We start from the raw sequence: 19,892 nt of genomic DNA on the forward strand, positions 1-19,892 counted from the left end.
CCACCCCAGGGTGCACAGCCCCCACTGCCGGCAGCAGCAGCAGGTGGCAGGTGCTTGGGGAGCTCGTGGCCCATGCAGGCACTGCTGTCTGGCGGTGCACAGCTCCAGCCAGCACTGCCCTTGGTGGCAAGAAGCCACAGCCAGGCTGGCCCACCTGTATCACATGGGGCTCTCTGCGGTGCACATGCGGCTCCTCACGCTCCACCAGGGGAAGCTCCACATGATGGAGCCAGTTGCCTTCCCCACCTCCTGCCGTGCAGGTCCGGGGACTCTGCCCGGAAGCAGTGTGCTGGCTGGGCCAGGCCTTTCCATGCACAAGGGTGGGATCAAGGGGCACAGGCTAGGTGAGGTATCATTAGTTGGTGGGGTCTGTGGGCTGGAGGAAATTGCCTGGTGGGCTGCATCCAGCCCACAGGCCATATTTTGCCCACCCCTGGTCTAAATACTACTCACCAGAAACTCGCTTTCTTCCAAAGATGTAGTATCAATTAAGTCAATTAAACCTCTTTTTAAGAATAAACTCCTAGCCATGGCTTCTCCTGCTTGAGGAGGAACAGAGAAGAAAACTCATATGACACATTTCCATCCTTAGTTCTTTGACACTCAGGCCGCATCTAGATGTGCAGGCATGTGCATTTTGTGATGCCACAAATCTCTTTGCCGCACCACAAACAATGCATGTTGCATGTTTAACATGTTGCAGGTTAAACTGTGCCCAACACTGCGAATTTGCAGTGCTGGGGCAAAATTTGCTACCAGGATTTCCCAGGAGCAAAAAATAAACCCTAACAAGAAAGCAACGCAAAGCACATCAAAGTGCAGCGTGCTGGGACAAATGCAGAGATGGGGGAGAAACCAGTCTAGGGCTGCCTGCTCCCTTGTCTCTGCGTGCTGCAAAGCCCCTGTTCTGGGACACGCTGCGCCCCTGCCAGCCACTCCCCAGCTGGCTGGGGCACTGTGCCACCTCAAGACAGGGGAGCAGGCAGCGTGTCCCAGAGTGAGGGCTCTGCACGTGGAGCCTCCATCTCCAGGCATGCTGCACCCCGGCCAGCCACAGAGCAGCTGGAGCAGTGTGCCTTGAGGCAGAGAAGCAGATAGACAACCCAGGGAGCTCACCTGGCTGCTCCTCTGTCTCCACATGCCGCTCCTTGACTAGCTGCAGACCACATGAGCAGGGGCATGCACTGCAGCACAAAGTAGCGGCACAAATTTCTGTGTGTTTGTGCTGCTGCAAACACACGTCCCTGCTCATGTGGACGTGGCCTCAGATAGCATGGTAGTCGGTTAGAAGCTAAATGAAATAGCGGGATGGTGTGCTTCAAGGAAGAGATGCTTCACCAGGATGACTTTATTAACACGAAAGAGTCTACTCTCCCTTCATCCCCTTCCGGAGAGCTGAAACCCAAGGGTGCTGTGTCTTTTGTTAAAAGGAGGCATCAGTCATCGCTGCTTGTAGGTCATTGAGGCCTCTTATGTTGCACACTGGAGGCAGAACGCTTCAGCCCTCGGGAAACACCTTCCACAACTTCATGTGAAAATTCAGAACAGTGACTCTTGATGAAGTAGGACTGAGAGGAAATGTCCTCCACTCTAACGTACATGCTAACACAGGTAGGGGAAGCTGCACATCACCATGGCAGATGGTAGGCACTGATTAATGACAGGCCCTAGGAGTCAGTGAGTTGTCAGTGAGGTGCGACATTCACATCTTTTGGGAGAGGACAAAGCCATCCTGCCTGCCCTCAAGGCTCAAAGACGTGCAGAAGATCAAGAGTTACAGCCTCCATAGGTAGAAATTACAGTGGCAACAAGCATGTTAGAAAACAGGTTTTAAGGAGGTGCTTGAAGCCGCACAGAGAGGGTTCTTGGCACACAGGACAAGGGAGGCTGTTCAAGCAGACAGAGGGATGTAAGAGGCAAAGCATGGGATAGGAAGAGTGACAAAAGGAGAGTTTTATAGGCTTATAGGGAGCATATTTAACAGTAGGCCGTGACGCTTTCCCCAGCATTGAAAGCAAGTAGCACAACCTCAGAGAAACAGCCCATAAGCATATGGACCTCAGGGAAAGCAAACTGCAAACTGCTTCAGCTTCCAAGCACCAATCTGGAGCCTGATGAAATGGGACCTCGGAGGGTGCTGCTGTGGTATTTTTACTGCTAGACACTTGTCATCCTACATAACACTGAAGCATTCGGCAAAAATCCTTGGAAGTCAGTTCCATGGCACCATTAACAAATAGCAAACAGGCCACAGAGAATTTCCCAACTGGGCTGGGATGAAGTCCAGCTATTTTATATGCTGACCTGCCCTCACTACAGAGTAGTGCAGAGCGCTCCACAGAATATTAATGTGGAAAGAGGACAGTTCTTCTGCAAACTCTGGCTCTATCTTCACTGTCAAAAAATAAATTAAATTTTAAAAAGCCTGCAGGAGAGCTAGTCCAGGCTATGAGATCCTAATAGAGACCAGGCACCTCTTATTTTCATTTAGATGTGTCAGTCCAGGTCAGCCCCCCACCATTGTAAGGTTGAAAGCTGACCTCAATTTGCTACATCAAGACAAAATCGATCTGAGTGCTTTGTCTGCAGGGGACTGAGTTAGAAGCTCATCTCACTGCTCACAGGACAGGGCAGTGAAGACATGGCCTAAGCCTCAACCCTTCAACCAGGCTAGTGACCAGCACTACAGAGTGATTCTTCGTATATATTGACTAACATGCAAGAAAAGCCGCTTTCCTTTACAAGTCTCTCCCTAGGACCACCCCCTTCCAAGCCTGTTCTCTCCTCTAATGTGTGTGAATGATTGATTAGAGGCTCCATGTCGGTAATTATCAGGGTGGTAAGGACTTGGGCTCTTACCAATTGTGTGCAGCTGCAGTCCCTCTGGCCCCTCTATTGTTGCTCCCTCTACCACCAGCTTGATGACATCTGTATGAACCAGCTCATTCTGCAGGCAGAGGAGAGAGACTGGGGATTAATAACAGTTTTTGTGGAAACAATACTGTGACATCCCTCACTTGGAAATGGCATGATTGGGCAAGGAATTTTAAAAAGTTGTGCAGAAAGTTGTTTAATGTTTTATGCCAGCAACTGGCAGCTTGCTAGCTGACAGCTAATGAGAGCTAATGAGAGCTAACGAGAGCTCCCCCTCCCTTTCCCAGGAAACTGATACTTTCACACTCACCCGCTGTACGGGGTGCACACACCTGGCTTAGACACACTGGAGTCCTGGGTCAAAGTTTTTGAGGTTTGAACCCTATTATTTAGGCATCTATGTGGCCTGATTTGTTTTCAGAAGTCCTGGCCATGGGCTGGGCCAGATGGTTTTGGTATCGCTTGAACTCAGGCCCAAGGAATTTTAGATTGAATATTCAGGGGGGGAAAAGGGCACTCGAAATGAGCAGCTTTGGAGAACTTAGGCAACATGGGGAGGAGAGTGCTCACGTCATGACAATCAGCAGTTCACGCTTTACTTTCTGTAATCCAGGATAGGGGAGAAGAGAACTTCAGGCCCCTGCCACACGTTACATATATCACACAATTCAATCATTAATAGTGCAATAAATTTAGACTGGAAACACATGCCAAATATGACTGGCCACATGTGCAAAGTAATTACTATGCAATTAACTGGTTAATCGCACAATAGGTTTAGACACAGGCAAAGTAATGATCACACCATAGAAATGTCCATGCAGCTCTGAAAAGAGCCAAGCAGCTACAAATGTGTAACGACTCTATAGATGGTTTCTAGTCAGCTTTAATGTGAGCATGTGGCAGGTCCTTCGGTTGCTACTCATCCAACACTAGAGTCATGCTGTGGTGGTGAGCAAAGAGGAGGGGACACCTACCTTGGTCATTCCTGTCCTTTACAGTTTTCCTGTTATTATAAATGCAGCTTGCAGCCTAGCACTCAGTCTCCCAACTGCTGAGAATCAAGTGCCAGACAGACACAGCTGGGTGCTTGCGTCGCGGATGAATGCCGCATGTTATGATCTGCATTATCATAACTCCTTTCAGGCCTAGCCAGCAATCAGAAGTCCACTGGACTAGGCCCTGGACAAACCCCGAATAAGGAAGTGCAAGTCCCAAAGAGTGTACAATCTAAGCATGGGACAGGTGGCAGACAGACTGTGGAGGGGTTCAAGGAAATAGTGAATGGGTGCAAAGATCCTTTGTAAGCATATATTCAGGGATTAGAATATTTTTGCATAATAGGAGCTGGCAGGGAATGTGGGAATACCCTGGGGCGAGGGGAGGAGATAAAAGAACAAAGAATTAAAGACTAAATTAAGGAGCACCCTGGGTGAGGATTGGATGTTTTCAGGCAATTTTTAGATTTTTCAGTGGAGCAGCTTGAGAACAAAATGTAAATCTTCAGCTAGGTGATCCCGGCCTCAGTCAGTGCAGAGCACAGGCAGAGATGGCGGTTCTCCCACGCCAGGGGAGTCCTGTTGTAGTGAGGGTAGAAACGGCCTGATGATCATCTGTTCAGTACTGCAGTTCATGGGAGGTGTTGCAAAAGGAGGTGTAAGTCAGACTTGCTCCCAGCAGCTTCCTGACACCTTTGAGAGTTTTACACCTGCTTGGCCCACACCCTGAAGGGGAAGGTGGAGGATGCTGGTGCTGCTCACACCTGCCCACCAGAGCTGTTAGGACCCCTGCGACTTGCACATTTTTGCATGCTGCTGTCAGCGCTTCTCTCTTGCTAGGTGTGAATTAAAACCAGACAGACTCAGTGGCTGAAGTCCAAAGTGACGTGTAAGAAGCCATGAGCTATACAAGCTGCTAAGCAGCAAGAGCCTAAAGATGTGTCTTCAGCATGGTGGTAGCACATCCCTGCTAGGCAGGGCAGATTTGACCTGCTAGGACATTCCCCAACACGTCCCACCCGCCTACTCCCACACTCCGAACCCAGAGATCTCCTGTTGAGGCAGCCCCCAGGCTCCCTCAGCAGCAGCTCTCTGGCCAGAAACTGAGGTCCTGAGGATGAGCACAGAGGGGTTCCCAGGTTGGCCTCTCTGGCCCATTTCCAGGTTTGAAGATGTGCGTGGGAGCGTATGTGTGGGTGCACATGGGAAGGCCCCGGCCAGCTCATGCTGCCCTGGCAGTGCATCCCCTCTGCGTGTCTAGAGTCTGCACGGACCTGACATAAGCTTTGTAGGTGGAGGAAGCAGAAGACAAAACAACTTTTTAGCTGGTTACTTTGCCCCACCTCCAGCCTTCAGAGGGCTGCAGATAGCAGGCAAATTAACAGCAGCCTTTTTAAATGGACAGCTCAGATTGTTTTATTTGAAGACCACTCCTTTCTATACAGCCCTGTGCCCCTTGGCTAGATACAAAAGCAAGTGAAGCTTACACCGATCTCTCTCTGTCTCTCTCTCTCTCTCAATCTCAGTCTCTAAGTGAGGAAGCCTAGCAGCACCCAAAGATGGGGGGGTTTCATCTCCATCAAAGGGAAGCCTGAAATGGCCAAGTGTTAGTGTGGCAGATTGGTGGGAAAGAGAAATGCTACTGAGAGTCAATAAACATTTAAAAAAGGGAGAGGGGCTGCTTTAGGAACAGGTCTGCTGTGGCCAGAAGAGATGGAGCCAGGGGCTACATAAGCCCAAAGCAGGAGAGGAACTGGGCAGTCTGGCCTAGGCAGCCGACGGAGGAGGAGCTCCCGGAGGAGAGCTGTGAACGACAAGCCACTAACTGCAAACTGCAAACTTTGAGTAAGCCCAGAAGGGCTGGAGCTGGGATAGCCTGGAAGATACGGAGGGAGGCCTGGGGCAAAGGCATCTTGGTGGGAGCTGAACTGTTGGTTCAGGGAACTAATCTTTGAAAACTCATGGAGATTAGGGGAGGTCCTGAACGACTAGAAAAGGGTACATATAATAGTGCCTATATTTTTAAGAACGGGAAGAAGGAAGATCCAGGGAACTACAGACCAGCCAGCCTCACCTCAGTCCCCAGAAAACTCATGGAGCAGGTCCTCAAAGAATCCATTTCTAAGCACTTGGAGAAGGTGGTTAGGAACAGTCAGCATGGATTCACCAGAGGCAAGTCACGCCTGACCAACCTGATTGCCTTCTGTGATGAGATGACTGGCTCTGTGGATGCGGGGAAAGCAGTGGACTGATGTACTTTGACTTTAGCAAGGCTTTTGATGCAGTCTCCTACAGCATCAAAATAGGTTTAGACACAGACAAAGTAATGATCACGTGGGCAGTAGTAACCAGCAGCACACTTATAAGATGGGAAACTACCTTCTTGGGAGCACGGAGGCAGAAAGGGATCTGGGAGTCACTATTGACTCCAGGATGAATATGGGCTGACAACGCAAGGTCACGGTTGGCAGGGCTAACTGCACCTTGTCATGCATCCACAGATGCATCTCGAGCAGGTCCAGGGAGGTGATCCTCCCCCTCTGTGCGGCACTGGTTAGGCTGCAGCTGGAGTACTGCATCCAGGTCTGGGCACCGCACTTCAGGAGGGATGTGGACAACATGGAGAGGGTCCAGAGGAGGTCACCCGCATGATCTGGGGACAACAGGACAGACCCTACAGTGAGAGACTGTGGGGCCTGAACCTGTTCAGCCTCCACAAGAGAAGGCTGAGGGGGGACCTGGTGACTGTCTATAAACTCACGACAGGGGACCACAACCATTTGGGAGAGACCTTGTTTCCCCTCGTGCCCCTTGCATAACAAGGAATAATGGCCACAAGTTGTTGGAGAGGAGGTTTAGATTAGACATCCGCAAAAACGACTTCACGGTCAGGGCGGCTAGGATCTGGAACCAACTTCTAAGGGAAGTGGTGCTGGCTCCTACCCTGGGCGGCTTTAAGAGGAGGCTTGATGCCTACCTGGCTGGAGTCATCTGAGCCCAGTTTTTCTCCTGCCCAGGCAGGGGGTCAGACTTGAAGATCTACAAGGTCCCTTTGACCCCACTTCTATGATTCTATGATTCTTGCAAGCAAGCTGAGGAAGTAAAGGTTGGATGAATGGACTGTAAAGTGGATAGAAAACTGGCTGGACTGTCAGGCTCAACAGGTAGTAATCAATGGTTCAATGCCTAGCTGGCAGCTGGTTTCAAGTGGAGGGCCCCAGGGGTCAGCCCTGAGGCTGTTCTTGTTCAATATCTTCATCAACGACCTGGAAGATGGGATGTGGCGCACCCTCAGCACGTTCGCAGATGACACCAAGCTGACGGGAGTAGCAGATACTCCCTGGAGGGCAGGGCTAGGATTCAGAATGACTTCGACAAACTGGAGGATTGGGCCATAAGAAATCTCATGAGGTTCAATAAGGACAAGTGCAAAGTCCTGCACTTAGGACAGAACCAGTGGTGACACGTAGAGGGTGCATGTGCACCCCTGTGAGCACTGGTGCACCCCCTGACAAGGCCACACTTCCCGCTTAGGCAATGGGTGGGGGGGCAGGCAGGAGCACTGGTGCCCTCACTGTGAGTGCCGGCCAGGGAGTGGGAGTGCCAGATGTAGCACCGTGGCCACTTCTTCCAGGAGCCACTTCTTCCCGTTTGGTGAGTTTTGCTGTGGGGGGACTCCCCCCCCAAGTCGGTGAGATTGGCTGCGGGGGGATCCCCCCCAGTCGCTGACTGGTCACTGGGGCCCCCCTGACTAAGATGGCACCAGTCGCCCATGGACAGCTCAATCCCATGCACCAGTACAGAATGGGGGTGGCTGGCTGGGCAGCAGCTCTGCAGAAAAGGACCTGAGGGTGACAGTGGGCAAGAAGCTGAACAGGAGTCAGCAGTGTGCCCTTGCTGCCAAGAAAGTTAATGGCATCCTGGGCTGCATTGGTGGGAGTGGTGCCAGCAGATCGAGGGCAGTGATTCTTCCCCTTTATTGAATAGCAGCCTTCAACTCCCTGCAGGGGGGTTGCAAAGAGGATGGAGCTGGACTGTTCTCCATGGTGAAGATGACAGAACAAGGAGCAACAGGGTCAAGCTGCAGCAAGGGAAGTTGAGGTTGAGGAAGAACTTGCTCACGAGGAAGGTAGTAAAGCACTGGGACAGGCTCCCCAGAGCAGTGGTGGAGTCTCCATCCTTGGAGGTTTTGAAGACCCGGGTAGACAAAGCCTGGGCTGGACTGATGTAGTTGGGGCTGGTCCTGCTTGGAGCAGAGGTTGGACTAGATGTGACCCCTGAGGTCCCTTCCCACCCACATTTCTATGATTCTATGAACTGCATTTTGCTTATTTTTGGGCAAAGTATACCCCTGATGGCAGAAGCCTGGCTGCGAGGCACGGGACAGCTGGATGGGAGGCTGCTGGAAAACACTGTTGCGTGAGTGCTACACTTGTAAATTGGTCTGAATTAATGAGCCTTGGGGAAGTGACTGGGGGCAGCAGCTCCTGTGGACTAAACTGGGCTTACAAGCCCATAGGGACTAATTTGAGGCTAACAAGGCCTCTGGGACTGGTAAAGTCTCTGGGACAGAAAGCGATCACGAGGCAAATAGGTCAGTGAGGCAATGGCTAATGAGAAGTGGCTGAGGAGTTTGCACTGACTGGGCCAGAACTGGCAAAGCCCAGTGATGAGAGTTGTGGAGAAAGGCACCTGAGGGGTCTCGGTGGTAGAACTGATGGCTGACGCGATTAACATTTAACAACAGGAGGTGGCAGGTGAACCAAGGAGACCATAGGGGTGCTGGTGTGGAAAGGAGGCCAGGCAGTGACAGACAGCACCTTAGACACCAAGCAGATCAACCGATGAACTTCTTCTGGAGCTGTATTCTCCAGGGAAAAGCTGGCTGAGTTGACCAGAGGGTTTAAGCTTTGTGTCTCCCTTCCTGAGAAGCCTCCCAGTGATCATTTCCTTGGAGGAGGAGAAATGGAAAGGCCTTGTTCTGCCCTGTTTGTGTCTGGCTCTCATATTAACCATGGGGGTCCTGTGCAGAGAACCAGGCTCTTCTGCTGCAGTGTTGGCCATCCCAGACTCATTACAACTAGTCAGATGCACACACTGCTGATGGGACACTAGCATCAATTTGGAAGAATCCCCACAACATAACATTTACCTTAACTAAAGTCCAGGACACAATCCTCCCGTCGGATGAGATGGAGAAGAAGTTCAAATTATTGTCCATGTCCTCCTTCTGCCACTTGACCTTAAAAACAAACACACAGAGTTAGCACGGCAGCACTTCAGGCAGGAGAACTACTGAGCCCTTGGTAGGAGCAGTGTCTCCACTGAACAAGTCTCCTTCCCCCGGGAGCCCTTGGTATTCTGCAGTAACGCACCAGCACTCCCTCTTGCCAGTGTCGGGGACCCACAGAGGTAAGAGCAAGAAAAAGAAGGGCCGACATGATGCTGATGCCCCTGTCACTCGCCTGCTCTGTGCCATATGTTGCAAAGCCAGCCCAGATGCTATGGTCTGATCCATGCAAACAAATCCCTGCACACCCATGAAGCCCCACTGACAGTAGTGGGATGTTTACAACCACATGAAATCCAGCAGCTAGAGGGGCCCTCCTGTACACTTCAAATTGCAGGATCAGGGCATAAAGGGTTTGCAAAGAAAGCTCTGCACCAACAAGTTCAAACAGGCCTGTAAATCATGAGCTCAAAGGGTGGTCCGAGCCTCCCACAGTGCGTAACAGCGACACACAAAACTCGGGCAAGGCAGTCAAAGCCCAAGAGCCTTCAGAGATTCATCATACTTGTGGCATTCCCCTCCCCTGGCAGGACAGGCCACTCAGCTTGGAGATGACGCCCCTTTTCCTTTCTCCAAAGCTGACTTTTGGCCAAAATAAGGTGCTGGGTCCTGGCAAACCTTGTACACACCACCTTCCCACATGTTCTGCACAAGGCAGGGGAAGGCACTTTGCCTTGGAGCTATGCACTCTCAGCAATGGCTTTCAGCAGCTGTGCAGTGTGGAGAGGTTCCTCTGCACTGCATTCAGGTCCCACCGCGTCAATCCCAGTAGCCTTACTAGGCAGGGGTTAGTTGTTGCATGCGAGAGAAGAGCAGCTACCCCGACCACTTGCTAGAGACCCTCAGAGGAATAGCCTGTTCCTCACTTGAATGCAGCTATGCCAGCTTGCACCGTGACCAGCACTCCAGGGCTGTCTCCAGTCTGATGGAGGCCTGGTAACCCAGGTGCTGGCTGGCTCTCTTGGTGCAATCTCTAGTGGAGGGGTGCCCTCACTCTCACAATCGATCCCCACTTCAGGAGCCATGAGCCTGGAGACCCCCTCCGCATCACGGTAGGGGAGGAGTTGGCAGAGGCAATGGCTGGGAAGCTCATGCAGCCGTCCTCACTGTACCTTGCAGCTGTTGGCTTGGCTTCCTTTGCAAACATTAAATTAATCCATTTAAGGATTAAACATCCTTAAATATTCTGCAGGGGACTCAGACATCATTGCCTGAGTAAACTGCTCTTTATCACATGTATCTAGGTCCCAGAGTAGTCCACGAGTAGGACAGGCCCCATGTGAGGTCTCTACTGAAGCAGGTTTACCACTGAGGGGTGTCACCCCTCCGCAAAGGGCAGCAGAGGGGCTGGACCTAACGGGCTGCGCCAGGGATGGAACTTCTCTTGTTAACATGTAAATCCTCCTCCACGGTTTCGAGTCTCGGCAGCATAAGAGGATTTGCCTTTTCAATGTGACCGTGCAGGGAGAGAGATCAGAACGTGGATAAACGATCTGGGGTTTGTCGGAGAAACTGCAGCTGGACTGAAAGTGCCAAGATTGCTCTGATTTCCCAAACTAGAAATTCAATGAGAGTGAGGAGTAAAAGATGACCTGCCACCACATCTACCCACTCCCACTTCCACAGGCATCCATCAGCTGAGCACAGGCACTATGACTTACAAAGCCTGCCCTTGTGATGTCCAAGGTGTATTTGTCTCTGTCCAGATACAACAGTCAATGTATTTCTCTAACCGTCACATGTTATAAATGAATCTGATTATCACAGAGGTTACCAAATCCTTCATTTAGGACAATCTAGATGGTATTGTCAAAAGGAAAAAAAAGAAGCAGTTCTCAATACTATCATTAGAGGTATTGGGTTTGCTGGTACTGCTCTCATGGGGGAAAAAATCATTGATCCTATTAAAAAAAATTGTGTGTACGATGAAGTCTTATGGAGCATGAAAATGGAGTGAGGGACTTGCTGAAGAAACATCGATGCTGTCATGAAAAGGTTTCTACCTAGAACATGCTGTTCTGAGGAAGGAAAAAGAAAAGTGGAGGAACTCCACATTAGCATCTGTTGATATGCTACCAATCTGGCTGAGATATGACTGAAAACGAACTGATCGGGTGGCATATGGCTTATGATTCCCTTGATCAGGACGGCTATGAATGGTAGGTCATGGGCAGCAGGTATCAGCAATGCTCCCCGCTGCTTCACACAAAAGGAAGTGCGCAATGCAAGACGCCAACAAGAAGAAAGGGCCAGTGACAGTCGGGTAACTTTGTTCCAGTGGTGCATGGACACCATTTTCACAAGGCTAGGAAACAGGCACCGGCATTGCTGAGAATGGCTGCTCCAAGACCATCAACCTGTGATGCTGATCTCTTGCTGCCAATGGCTGGCACTGCTGGGTACTCCCTGGGAACCCTTGACCCAACACTGAAAAAGCTTTAGGTGCTAGTGAAGTGGTGCGGACCAGTTCTTGGTAGGCAGAAATTGTGACGGAGAGTGTCCCAGCAGCCTCTCTCACCCTCTGTAGCACCTGCCTCACCCGTGCCAACAGGTAGGCTGTTTCCAGAAGGAAGGAGATGCTATGGGAATGTGTTAGCAAACGCCTCTAAGAATTTGGCCCTTGGTAATGAAGGGGTCCCTAAACTTATTTGGAATCACAGGCTTTTTCTCCCCTGCCCAAAGCATTAGGAAAACTCTCCCTTAGCTCAGACACATCCTCTTCAACCCATCTCCTCAAGCACATGTGATAAACAGGTAAGCCTTGTAGCATGTCCTCAAGGCAAACTGACTCAGGCTAAAGTAGGAGAAGCAAATTCCCGTGTTGCTGCCTTTTCATGGGAAGTACCTGTCACCACAATTGGGCTGTTTAAACCTGAGAGTCGTAAGCTCAAGTGCTCTGCTGGACCAAATACACCGAGACGTGGCTTCTAAGGGAGCAAGGGCATGAACCATTTCGGACGCAGAACAAAGCGATCTGAACGGTGTGTGGAAGCGAGCTGCAGGGCACAGAGCACAGACGTCAGGCGCTCCTCGCGAGAGGCATCACAAGGCATGACGGCAGCTGCACGGTGCATTTGCAGACGTGTCAGGGAGTCTTCAGGGTTAGCCTCGAGCAGCGCACATGTTAGCAATCCCATCTGGAGGCGATCAGCAGATGGAGAGCTGTGGCGCAGCCCACATCTGAGAAGGTCATGATTGTCCTTTGTCTTCCACAGCCTGGGACACTGCCCTAAGCTAGAGAATGTCTCACCCGCCCTGCACTTCGCACACTCTGCATCCACAGAAGCAGCTCTCCCTCTTGGGTCAGAGCATGCAAGTCAAGGCCAACGGTGTCTGCACATAAACGAATGCCGGCGCCCCCCATGGAAGTTAGCTAGAATTCCAGAGCTCTGAACAGGCACCAGCTCTTTCAGACTTCCTTCACACATCAACCCCTCCACAACGTTGCTGGCTTGTGGGTTTTCTTCTCTGTTCTCTGAGTGCTGCGAGCATTCATTAGTTCAATGTATAGCCTCCCACTATACATGAACAGCCTTGTATGTCTGTTCAGCACAGACTCTTGTTCCCCCACCGACGTTCTGCGCGTGCGGAACAAACCTCCCTTCATTATCTGCTTCCATGCTGGGTGTGCCCTGACAATACAGTTTTTTCTGCACACTGGGCATTTTTTGTGTGTGTGCTGGGAAGCTAATTTTGTTAGTTAAGCATGGGACAATGATCTCAGCAATTTAGCAGCAGGATAATACACACAAGTCTTGCTTACCGCACATTAAATGAAAAAATGCATCTGAAGTGTTTATAAAATTATTTACAACCAAATGAGAAGTTTTGCATCTAGGGACACTTTAAAAAATCAAGTATTGTGTGTATTGCAAGCATGTCTAGGAGCCCTGGGTATGGAGGAGGGATCCACTGTCCAAACTCAGTACAAATTTCATCAAGGCATTACTGCTTTTTTTCCTTATTTATGTATGCCAGGGTGCTTCTCCCTCCAGTGGAAAATACTGACTGGCTGCAGACAGAAAGAAGAAATAGGGAGAAAATATGCACTTGGCCTCTCCAGACTCTTCTCCTTGTAAAATCATTTTTGAAGTCTATTGATATATTTTGTCTTTATTTACTATTAGTTCAATTTTCCACCAAATTTAAATTTAGTAAAAGTGAAGGGATTTTTCCCCATGCTTGCCAGTAGAACATGCTTCAGGACTTAGCTTTAAGTTTCACACCAGGGGTGGGCAATTATTTTGGGCGGAGGGCCGCTTACTGAGTGTTGGCAAGCCATCAAGGGCCACATGACAGGCAGCCAGGGGCAGATAAATATTAATGTTCTGAATTTTTTAGGGGCCCCGTGGGCCGGATAAAATGGCCTGGCAGGCCGCATCCTGCCTGCGGTCTGCATTTTGCCCAGCCTTTTTACACAAACAGCCTGTCAGTTTTGTGTTTTTAAAAAGTGATGATACTTTCTCCTGCAGCGTTTTCAAGCCCAAGTTGCAGTCCTGGGCCAGCACATGAGAAACTGAATGTCAGATTGACTAGAATCAGACAAACAAAACCAACCAGACAACCCAGAGACATGCAGAGTACATAAGGAGAAGAACAGAAAAAAAGAAATGAGATGTCATTCCAGATGTGAATCCAAATGCAATAACAAGCAAGGACATTTGCTTTTCCAGGTAATGGGTATTTTAACTTCATCTTTTAACTCAGTGCAAAATTAGCCTGCGGAATTCATTGCTACCAGATAGCCAAGGCTAGAGTTTAGCAAAATTCAAAGACTTGATGACTATTTGTACAGATAATGGGAATGCCTGCAGCTAGACTAGCTGGATTAAAAGGAAAACAAGGAATCCAAATCTTAAAGTCACAGGCTGGCTATAGACGTGCTCGTTCACTTTAACTACACCTTGTTGAATGAGCTTTATGTAAAGTGTCCTGCAGCCATTCTGAAACATGGAGGGGCTTAATACACGTGATGGTGAGCCATTCTAATTAGAGCGGCAGTCCAGGAACTGTTCTAATTAAAACACTCCCCCCCACCTGCAAGCACATGTATAGACAGCTGTAGAAAAAGACAGGCTACAACGGGCCTCTGGAGGTCACATCTATTCCAACTCCTGCTCAAGGCAGGATCACCCCTATCCAAACCATCCCATACCAGCACTTCTCAAACATATTCCTAAAACCCCACAAACAACCCTGTTGAACAACTACAAAGCATGTTGCCTAAAACATCAAGAGCATCCTAAACCACCACAGGAAAAGCAAGGGGAAGAGGGCACTGTCAATAGCCCGCCACCGCATGGGTTGTTAAAATACATTTGAAAGAGCCAAGGCAGAGGGCCATGCCCCCCACTATGGAAGAAGGCAAACCCACCCTCCCCCTGCCTCCTGAGGTCTTACCGATTTAATCACGGGATCAAATTCCTTCCTGATCCCAAATGTGGTGATCAGTCTGACCCCAAGCAGAAGGGCAAGACCCTCTAGCCAGGAGCCTCTGGCTCACCACTGATTATGGTAGCAAGAAATTTCCCCAATATGTGGGTTATTTACTGATGGTGAAAAGAATACAAGCTCCTTCCCATGAACCAGCTAGTACGCATTGTGGCAGAGGCGGTATATCAGATGAGGCCCCCCACTTTACCAACGTGCTGCGAAAATTCCCCGTTTCTTTAAAAAAAATGCTGGGTGCATTTAGTTGGTGTGGAGCTTAAGGATGGTTGTCGCTGGCTTTGGCAAAACGTAATCGGTCCAATCACCCCTGCATGATTTCAGTGCTTTGCAAGCAGCCATGACAAGACTGACAAACCATTTTCAGCAATGGAGTAAATCCGAATAAGGCATTGCTAGAACCAGCAGTCACAGACACTAAGGCCTGACAGGACCCCTAGATCACGAAGTCTGATCTCCTTATATCCCAGGCTGGTGGCTCCATTTAGATCCCCTGCACCATGGGGGGCCAATCTTTTGTGCAGGTGTGCCACAGATTAGCCCCACATCCTCCCCATGTGCCACTCTGATCTCTTTTCCCGCCCAATCTGTTGCTCTACTTTCTGCTTCCTGCCCTGTCATCCGTGCCCAATCTGCTGCTCTGCTTTCTGCTTCCTGCCCTGTTGCCTGTGTGTTTCTTGCCCTCTCCCCCATCTACTGCGCATCACACACAGAGGCTGCCCATGCCACTTGTGGCTCTTGTGCTGCCAGTTGGCCACCCCTATATGAAACCTAAAGACGTAGTTAAGACAGACAGTCCAGTCCCCCCAGAAATTATCTGTTTGCTATGGGAAGAGGTGAGGAGAGAGAACAGACAATAGCTGAGGTTCCTGCAATGAAAGGGGATTCAATAGGTAGCACATACCAAGATGGTCCTAGCAAATGCTAGGAAAAATACCCCTCCGGGTCCTGACCATGTGACCTGGGGACAAACTCCTTCCCAGTCCCAAATCTGGCAATCAGATTGGTGCAGGGCTGGAAGGGACCCTGGTTGCTCATGTACTCCACCCCCTCCCTGCCTGAGGCAAGACCCCAAAGTCCCCGGACCATCCCCAAGACACATTTCTCTAATTTGTTATTAACCCCGACCCAGTCACATGGGTTCCACAACCTCCCAAGGCAAAACTGTTCCCAGTGCTTCACTGTACTTACAGTTAGAAAGTCTTTCTTAATATCTCGACTAAATCTCCCTTGCTGCAATGTAAGCTGATTATTTCTTGTCCTACTTCTAGTAGATACGAAGAACAGTTGATCATTGTTATCTTTATAGCTGACTTCAAATACATAAGAGATGGTTATCATGTTCTTTCTCCTGCTTCTTTTTTTCTACACTAAATCATTCAATCTTTCTTTACAGGCCATTTGCTAAACATTTATCTTTCTTGCTGCTCATCTCTGGACTCTCCAAATTGGCTGCATCTCTCTTAAAGGGTATGGCTTGGGACTGGGCACATTATTCCAAGGCAGCCCTCACCAACACCAACCAGAACATTGTATTTCCTCACATAAAACACGACCCCCAGTAAGACATGCCCGTTGGCGTTGGGAAGACAGAATGAAGCGGGGAAAAGCTTTTTCAGAATTATGGCAGCATAGAGCAAGGACAGAGCCTCATCTTCAGTTCACTCACCTGCTCCTTCTTGCTTAAACAAAAATTGAAACCCAAGCAAGCTATTGCTAAAGTCTGGTCTCTATGGGTGGATCTAGGGTTTTAAAAAGAGCTATAAAGACTGCAAGGCTGTAAAATAGGAGAGAAGAGACCAGGAGTAGCTAACAAAGAGCAAAATTACCAAAACAAAGGTTAGCTTGATTAGTGGAAGATGAAGAATATTTAAAAGGAGAGGTGGTCATTAACACCCAGGAAGTGAAGAACAATGAGCCATCAAGCCAAATGACTTCCTCAGCTGCCTGAATAGAAACGTCACTGCTGCTGCCAGGCAGTTGGATTGGAACAGGAATAAAGCAGGATGCTTCTGTTCCAAGAAGAAAGAAATCAGCTGCCTCAATTAAGAAATACTCTCTAATTTTGGAGGGCTGATGTATAGGGAAAAGATGTGTGTGGATGCAGGGAAACATCATAATTATCTCCCATGTTTTTGCAGAAATGTGTGACATCCCCAAGTGACATTTGTTGCTTGTGCACCAGCCTTGTCCTGACATCTCATTCACTCTGTGGTCCAGTAGAATCTGATTGTGCCCTGCTGCTACTAGACCACTTAGTCCCCTTCTTGTATTTGTGCACACGATTGTCCTTCCTAAATGAAGCACCTTGTACTTGTAGTTGTTGAATTTTATCATACTGATTTTGGACCAATTTATCAAACTCATTTTTAATTTCATCTAACCTAATGCAGTTGAATCTACAGTGCTTGCAACTCCTCTCAGCTTGGCATCATCCACAAGTTGTATAAGGGTACTTTCCATTCCATCATCCAAGTTAGTGACAATATTGACTACACGGAGACCCAGGAGAGGTCTCTGTCAGACATCAGCAGACATGTCCTGACAGCTGGACAGGAAATCACTTGCAACTATTCTAGGAGCCTTTTTTAAACTGGTTGCACCCCCAGCTGAAGGGGGTTACATCTAGACAATACTGCCCAAGTTTGCTGAAGAGAATGCCATGTGGGACAGTGTCAAAAGCCTTATGGAAGTCTAGGAGAGGGGTGTTAAACATACAGCCGGCGTGGGACGTGACCTGCTGTGGAATTCAGGGACCTTTGGCCCTGCTGGTCACAGCCACTGCTGCCTTCAAACCAGCACTGTGCACCCAGTCCTCTTCCCCCCCTGGACCTCCTGCCACCACTGCCATCTCTAGACCCCTCGCCAACACCACTGCCAACCCCTCACCACCTCCAGACCTGCTCACTGCTGGACCCCTCACATGGCAGCCTCCCCTGTGCTCCAGGCTGCAACTGGTCCGCAAGGAGCCCCATGGTCTGGATTCAGCTTGGGGACCTAAGTGAGTTTGACACGCCAGGTGTAGGACATTATGTCTGCCACTCGACTGGGCCAGTTACCCAGTCAAAGCAGGACATTAGATGGGGTTGCCACTTGCTCTTAACAAGCAAGGTTGGTGTCTTCTTTTCACCTTATCCTCTAGGCATTTGCCAGCTCTGATTAATTGGCTCTTATATCTTCTCTGGTACTGAAGCTGGGCTGACTGATCAACCCTTTCAAAAGCCCTTCTGTGGCAGGCTGGGTGAGGAGAGGGGTCATTGCCCATTCCCCTCCTGAACTTCCTCCCAGGCCAGGGTATGTCATGCTCCCTCACTTGGCTTCGACTGTAGAGTCCTCACCAAGTATAGTCCTTTACCCATCTCTCAGGCTCAACTTCTCTTCAGGCTGCTCTGTAGCTTCAGCAAGTTCCTCCTACCCTCTTCCCTTTGGGGCTGTATGGTCTTCCCAGCCAGATGTCTATCTGGTTCTTGAGCTGGCCATCCTCCACCTAGCCAAGCAAATGATCCCGATTCTTCCTCTGGTTCTCTTATCTGTAGCCCTAACTGGGCTGGTCTCCTCATGGGACAGTGCCTGGTTGCCTACTTAACAATTTAGCGGCTCCAATCAAGGCCTGAAGACCTCAGCAGGCCTCCTTCCTCTGAATACTAGCAGGACTATTCCTATAGCAGCAGCCATCTCCTCCCCGCTAGGAGCAGTCTGCATCGTGCTGCTGTCCTGCCACTGCTTGGCTGAAAATGAGCATCGCCAAGAATGTAGGTGCCAGCACATGATCTGCATGTTCATCTCTTCTATGGTCTGTGGCCACATCAGAAAGCATGTGGTCTGCAATCAGCTTGTGGGGGCTTCTTGTTAGCCAGTAGCCGAGGGTCCCTCTTACCCACAGTCTAAGAAGTTACTGCCTGTTGGCAGACTCTCTCTGGTGGAAACAGCCTCCCACTCACATGTATTGCTGGGTGTTCCTCACCTTTGCATCCCTCCAGAGTCCCTGCTTCTAGAGGCGGATCCCCCCATCTTGCAGCTATAATCTGCTTTCCCGGTTCCCAGATGCAGGATCTTGCATTTGGTCATACTAAAATGCATCCTCTTGGATTATAACCATCTAACCCGACCATCCAGACCACTCTGTAACAGAGAGCTGTCCTCCTCAGTGTTTGCAACTCCACTGATCTTTGTGTATCTACAAACTTCTTCAACAAGGATTTTATATCACTAGATCATTAATAAAAAAATATTGGTTTTGGACCATGAACCAATCCCTGTGGGACATCACTAGAAAAAGCCCCACTCATTAATGTCTCACATTACCAGTTATATTTTGACATGTGTCCTGTAATGCAATATAATGCAGATTTTATTTTATAAAAATGTGATCCTAAAACAAATGCTTTGGATAAGTTTGAGTCAGCTGCTTTGGCTGACCAGAGGCTCAGACCTCATTAAAATAACTAACATTTCTCCCCCCAGATAAAAAAAAAATTGCTAATGGAAATGAGTGAGCAAAACAAAAGCCTTGCACTTAGTATAAAACAAGGCTTTGCTCAAAACAAAATAGGCTTAAAATGTGCTCATTTAAAATAAAGGTCTTGCATTTGAAACAAGCCTGCCCACATGTTGGGGTGTGTTTATAGAAAATAAAAGCACACATGCAATCAATATTCAACTACGCACCTGAGGTTTTAATGTAATTCAATCATGTTGTAAATAATAAAAAGGTAACATGAAAAACATCCTTAATTTGTGTATACAGACTCTAAAATGAATCCTCCAGCAGCTCCCCACTGCCCACCACCATCTACTCACCTGCCTAACCCTGATTAAAGGCTAAGCTGGCAACAAATTTACAAATCAAACTTTGTGCATTTGACGGAGATGGAGTACTGCATCCAGTTTTGGGCGCCGCACTTCAAGAGGGATGTGGACAACATGGAGAGGGTCCAGAGGAGGCTACCCGCATGGTTGAGGGCCTGCAAGTAAGACCCTATGAAGACAGACTGTGGGATCTGAATCTCTTCAGCCTCTGCCAGAGAAGGCTGAGAGGCAATCTTGTGGCTGCCTACAAACTCATCTTGGGGCAGGGCAGCAGGGAATATGGGACACACGGTTTACCAGGGCACCCCTCAGGGTTACCAGAAATAATGGCCACGAACTGAAAGAGAACAGATTTAGATTGGACACAAGGAAGAAATTCTTTACAGTAAGGGTTGCCAAAATATGGAATGGGCTCCCAAGGGAGGTGGTGCTCTCCCCTACCCTGGAGATATTCAAGGGGAGATTAGACAGGC

General features: G+C 49.2%; 1 protein-coding gene across 2 annotated transcripts in view; it reads right to left on the reverse strand.

The window, feature by feature from the left end:
- Window positions 1-19,892, reverse strand: part of DNAI1 (dynein axonemal intermediate chain 1) — a 239,635-nt gene that overhangs the window by 98,569 nt on the left and 121,174 nt on the right. For both annotated transcript variants that reach the window (XM_019518064.1, XM_019518063.1), the window contains exons 14-15: window positions 9,025-9,114; window positions 2,860-2,947 (exon numbers count right to left, since the gene is read on the reverse strand). In XM_019518064.1, coding sequence (XP_019373609.1) covers window positions 2,860-2,947; window positions 9,025-9,114 — 178 coding nt within the window. The remainder of the gene's footprint in view (window positions 1-2,859; window positions 2,948-9,024; window positions 9,115-19,892) is intronic.

Source organism: Gavialis gangeticus, unplaced genomic scaffold (genome assembly GCF_001723915.1).
Source record: "Gavialis gangeticus isolate Ggan-Ray unplaced genomic scaffold, GavGan_comp1, whole genome shotgun sequence".
NCBI classification, from domain to species: domain Eukaryota; kingdom Metazoa; phylum Chordata; order Crocodylia; family Gavialidae; genus Gavialis; species Gavialis gangeticus.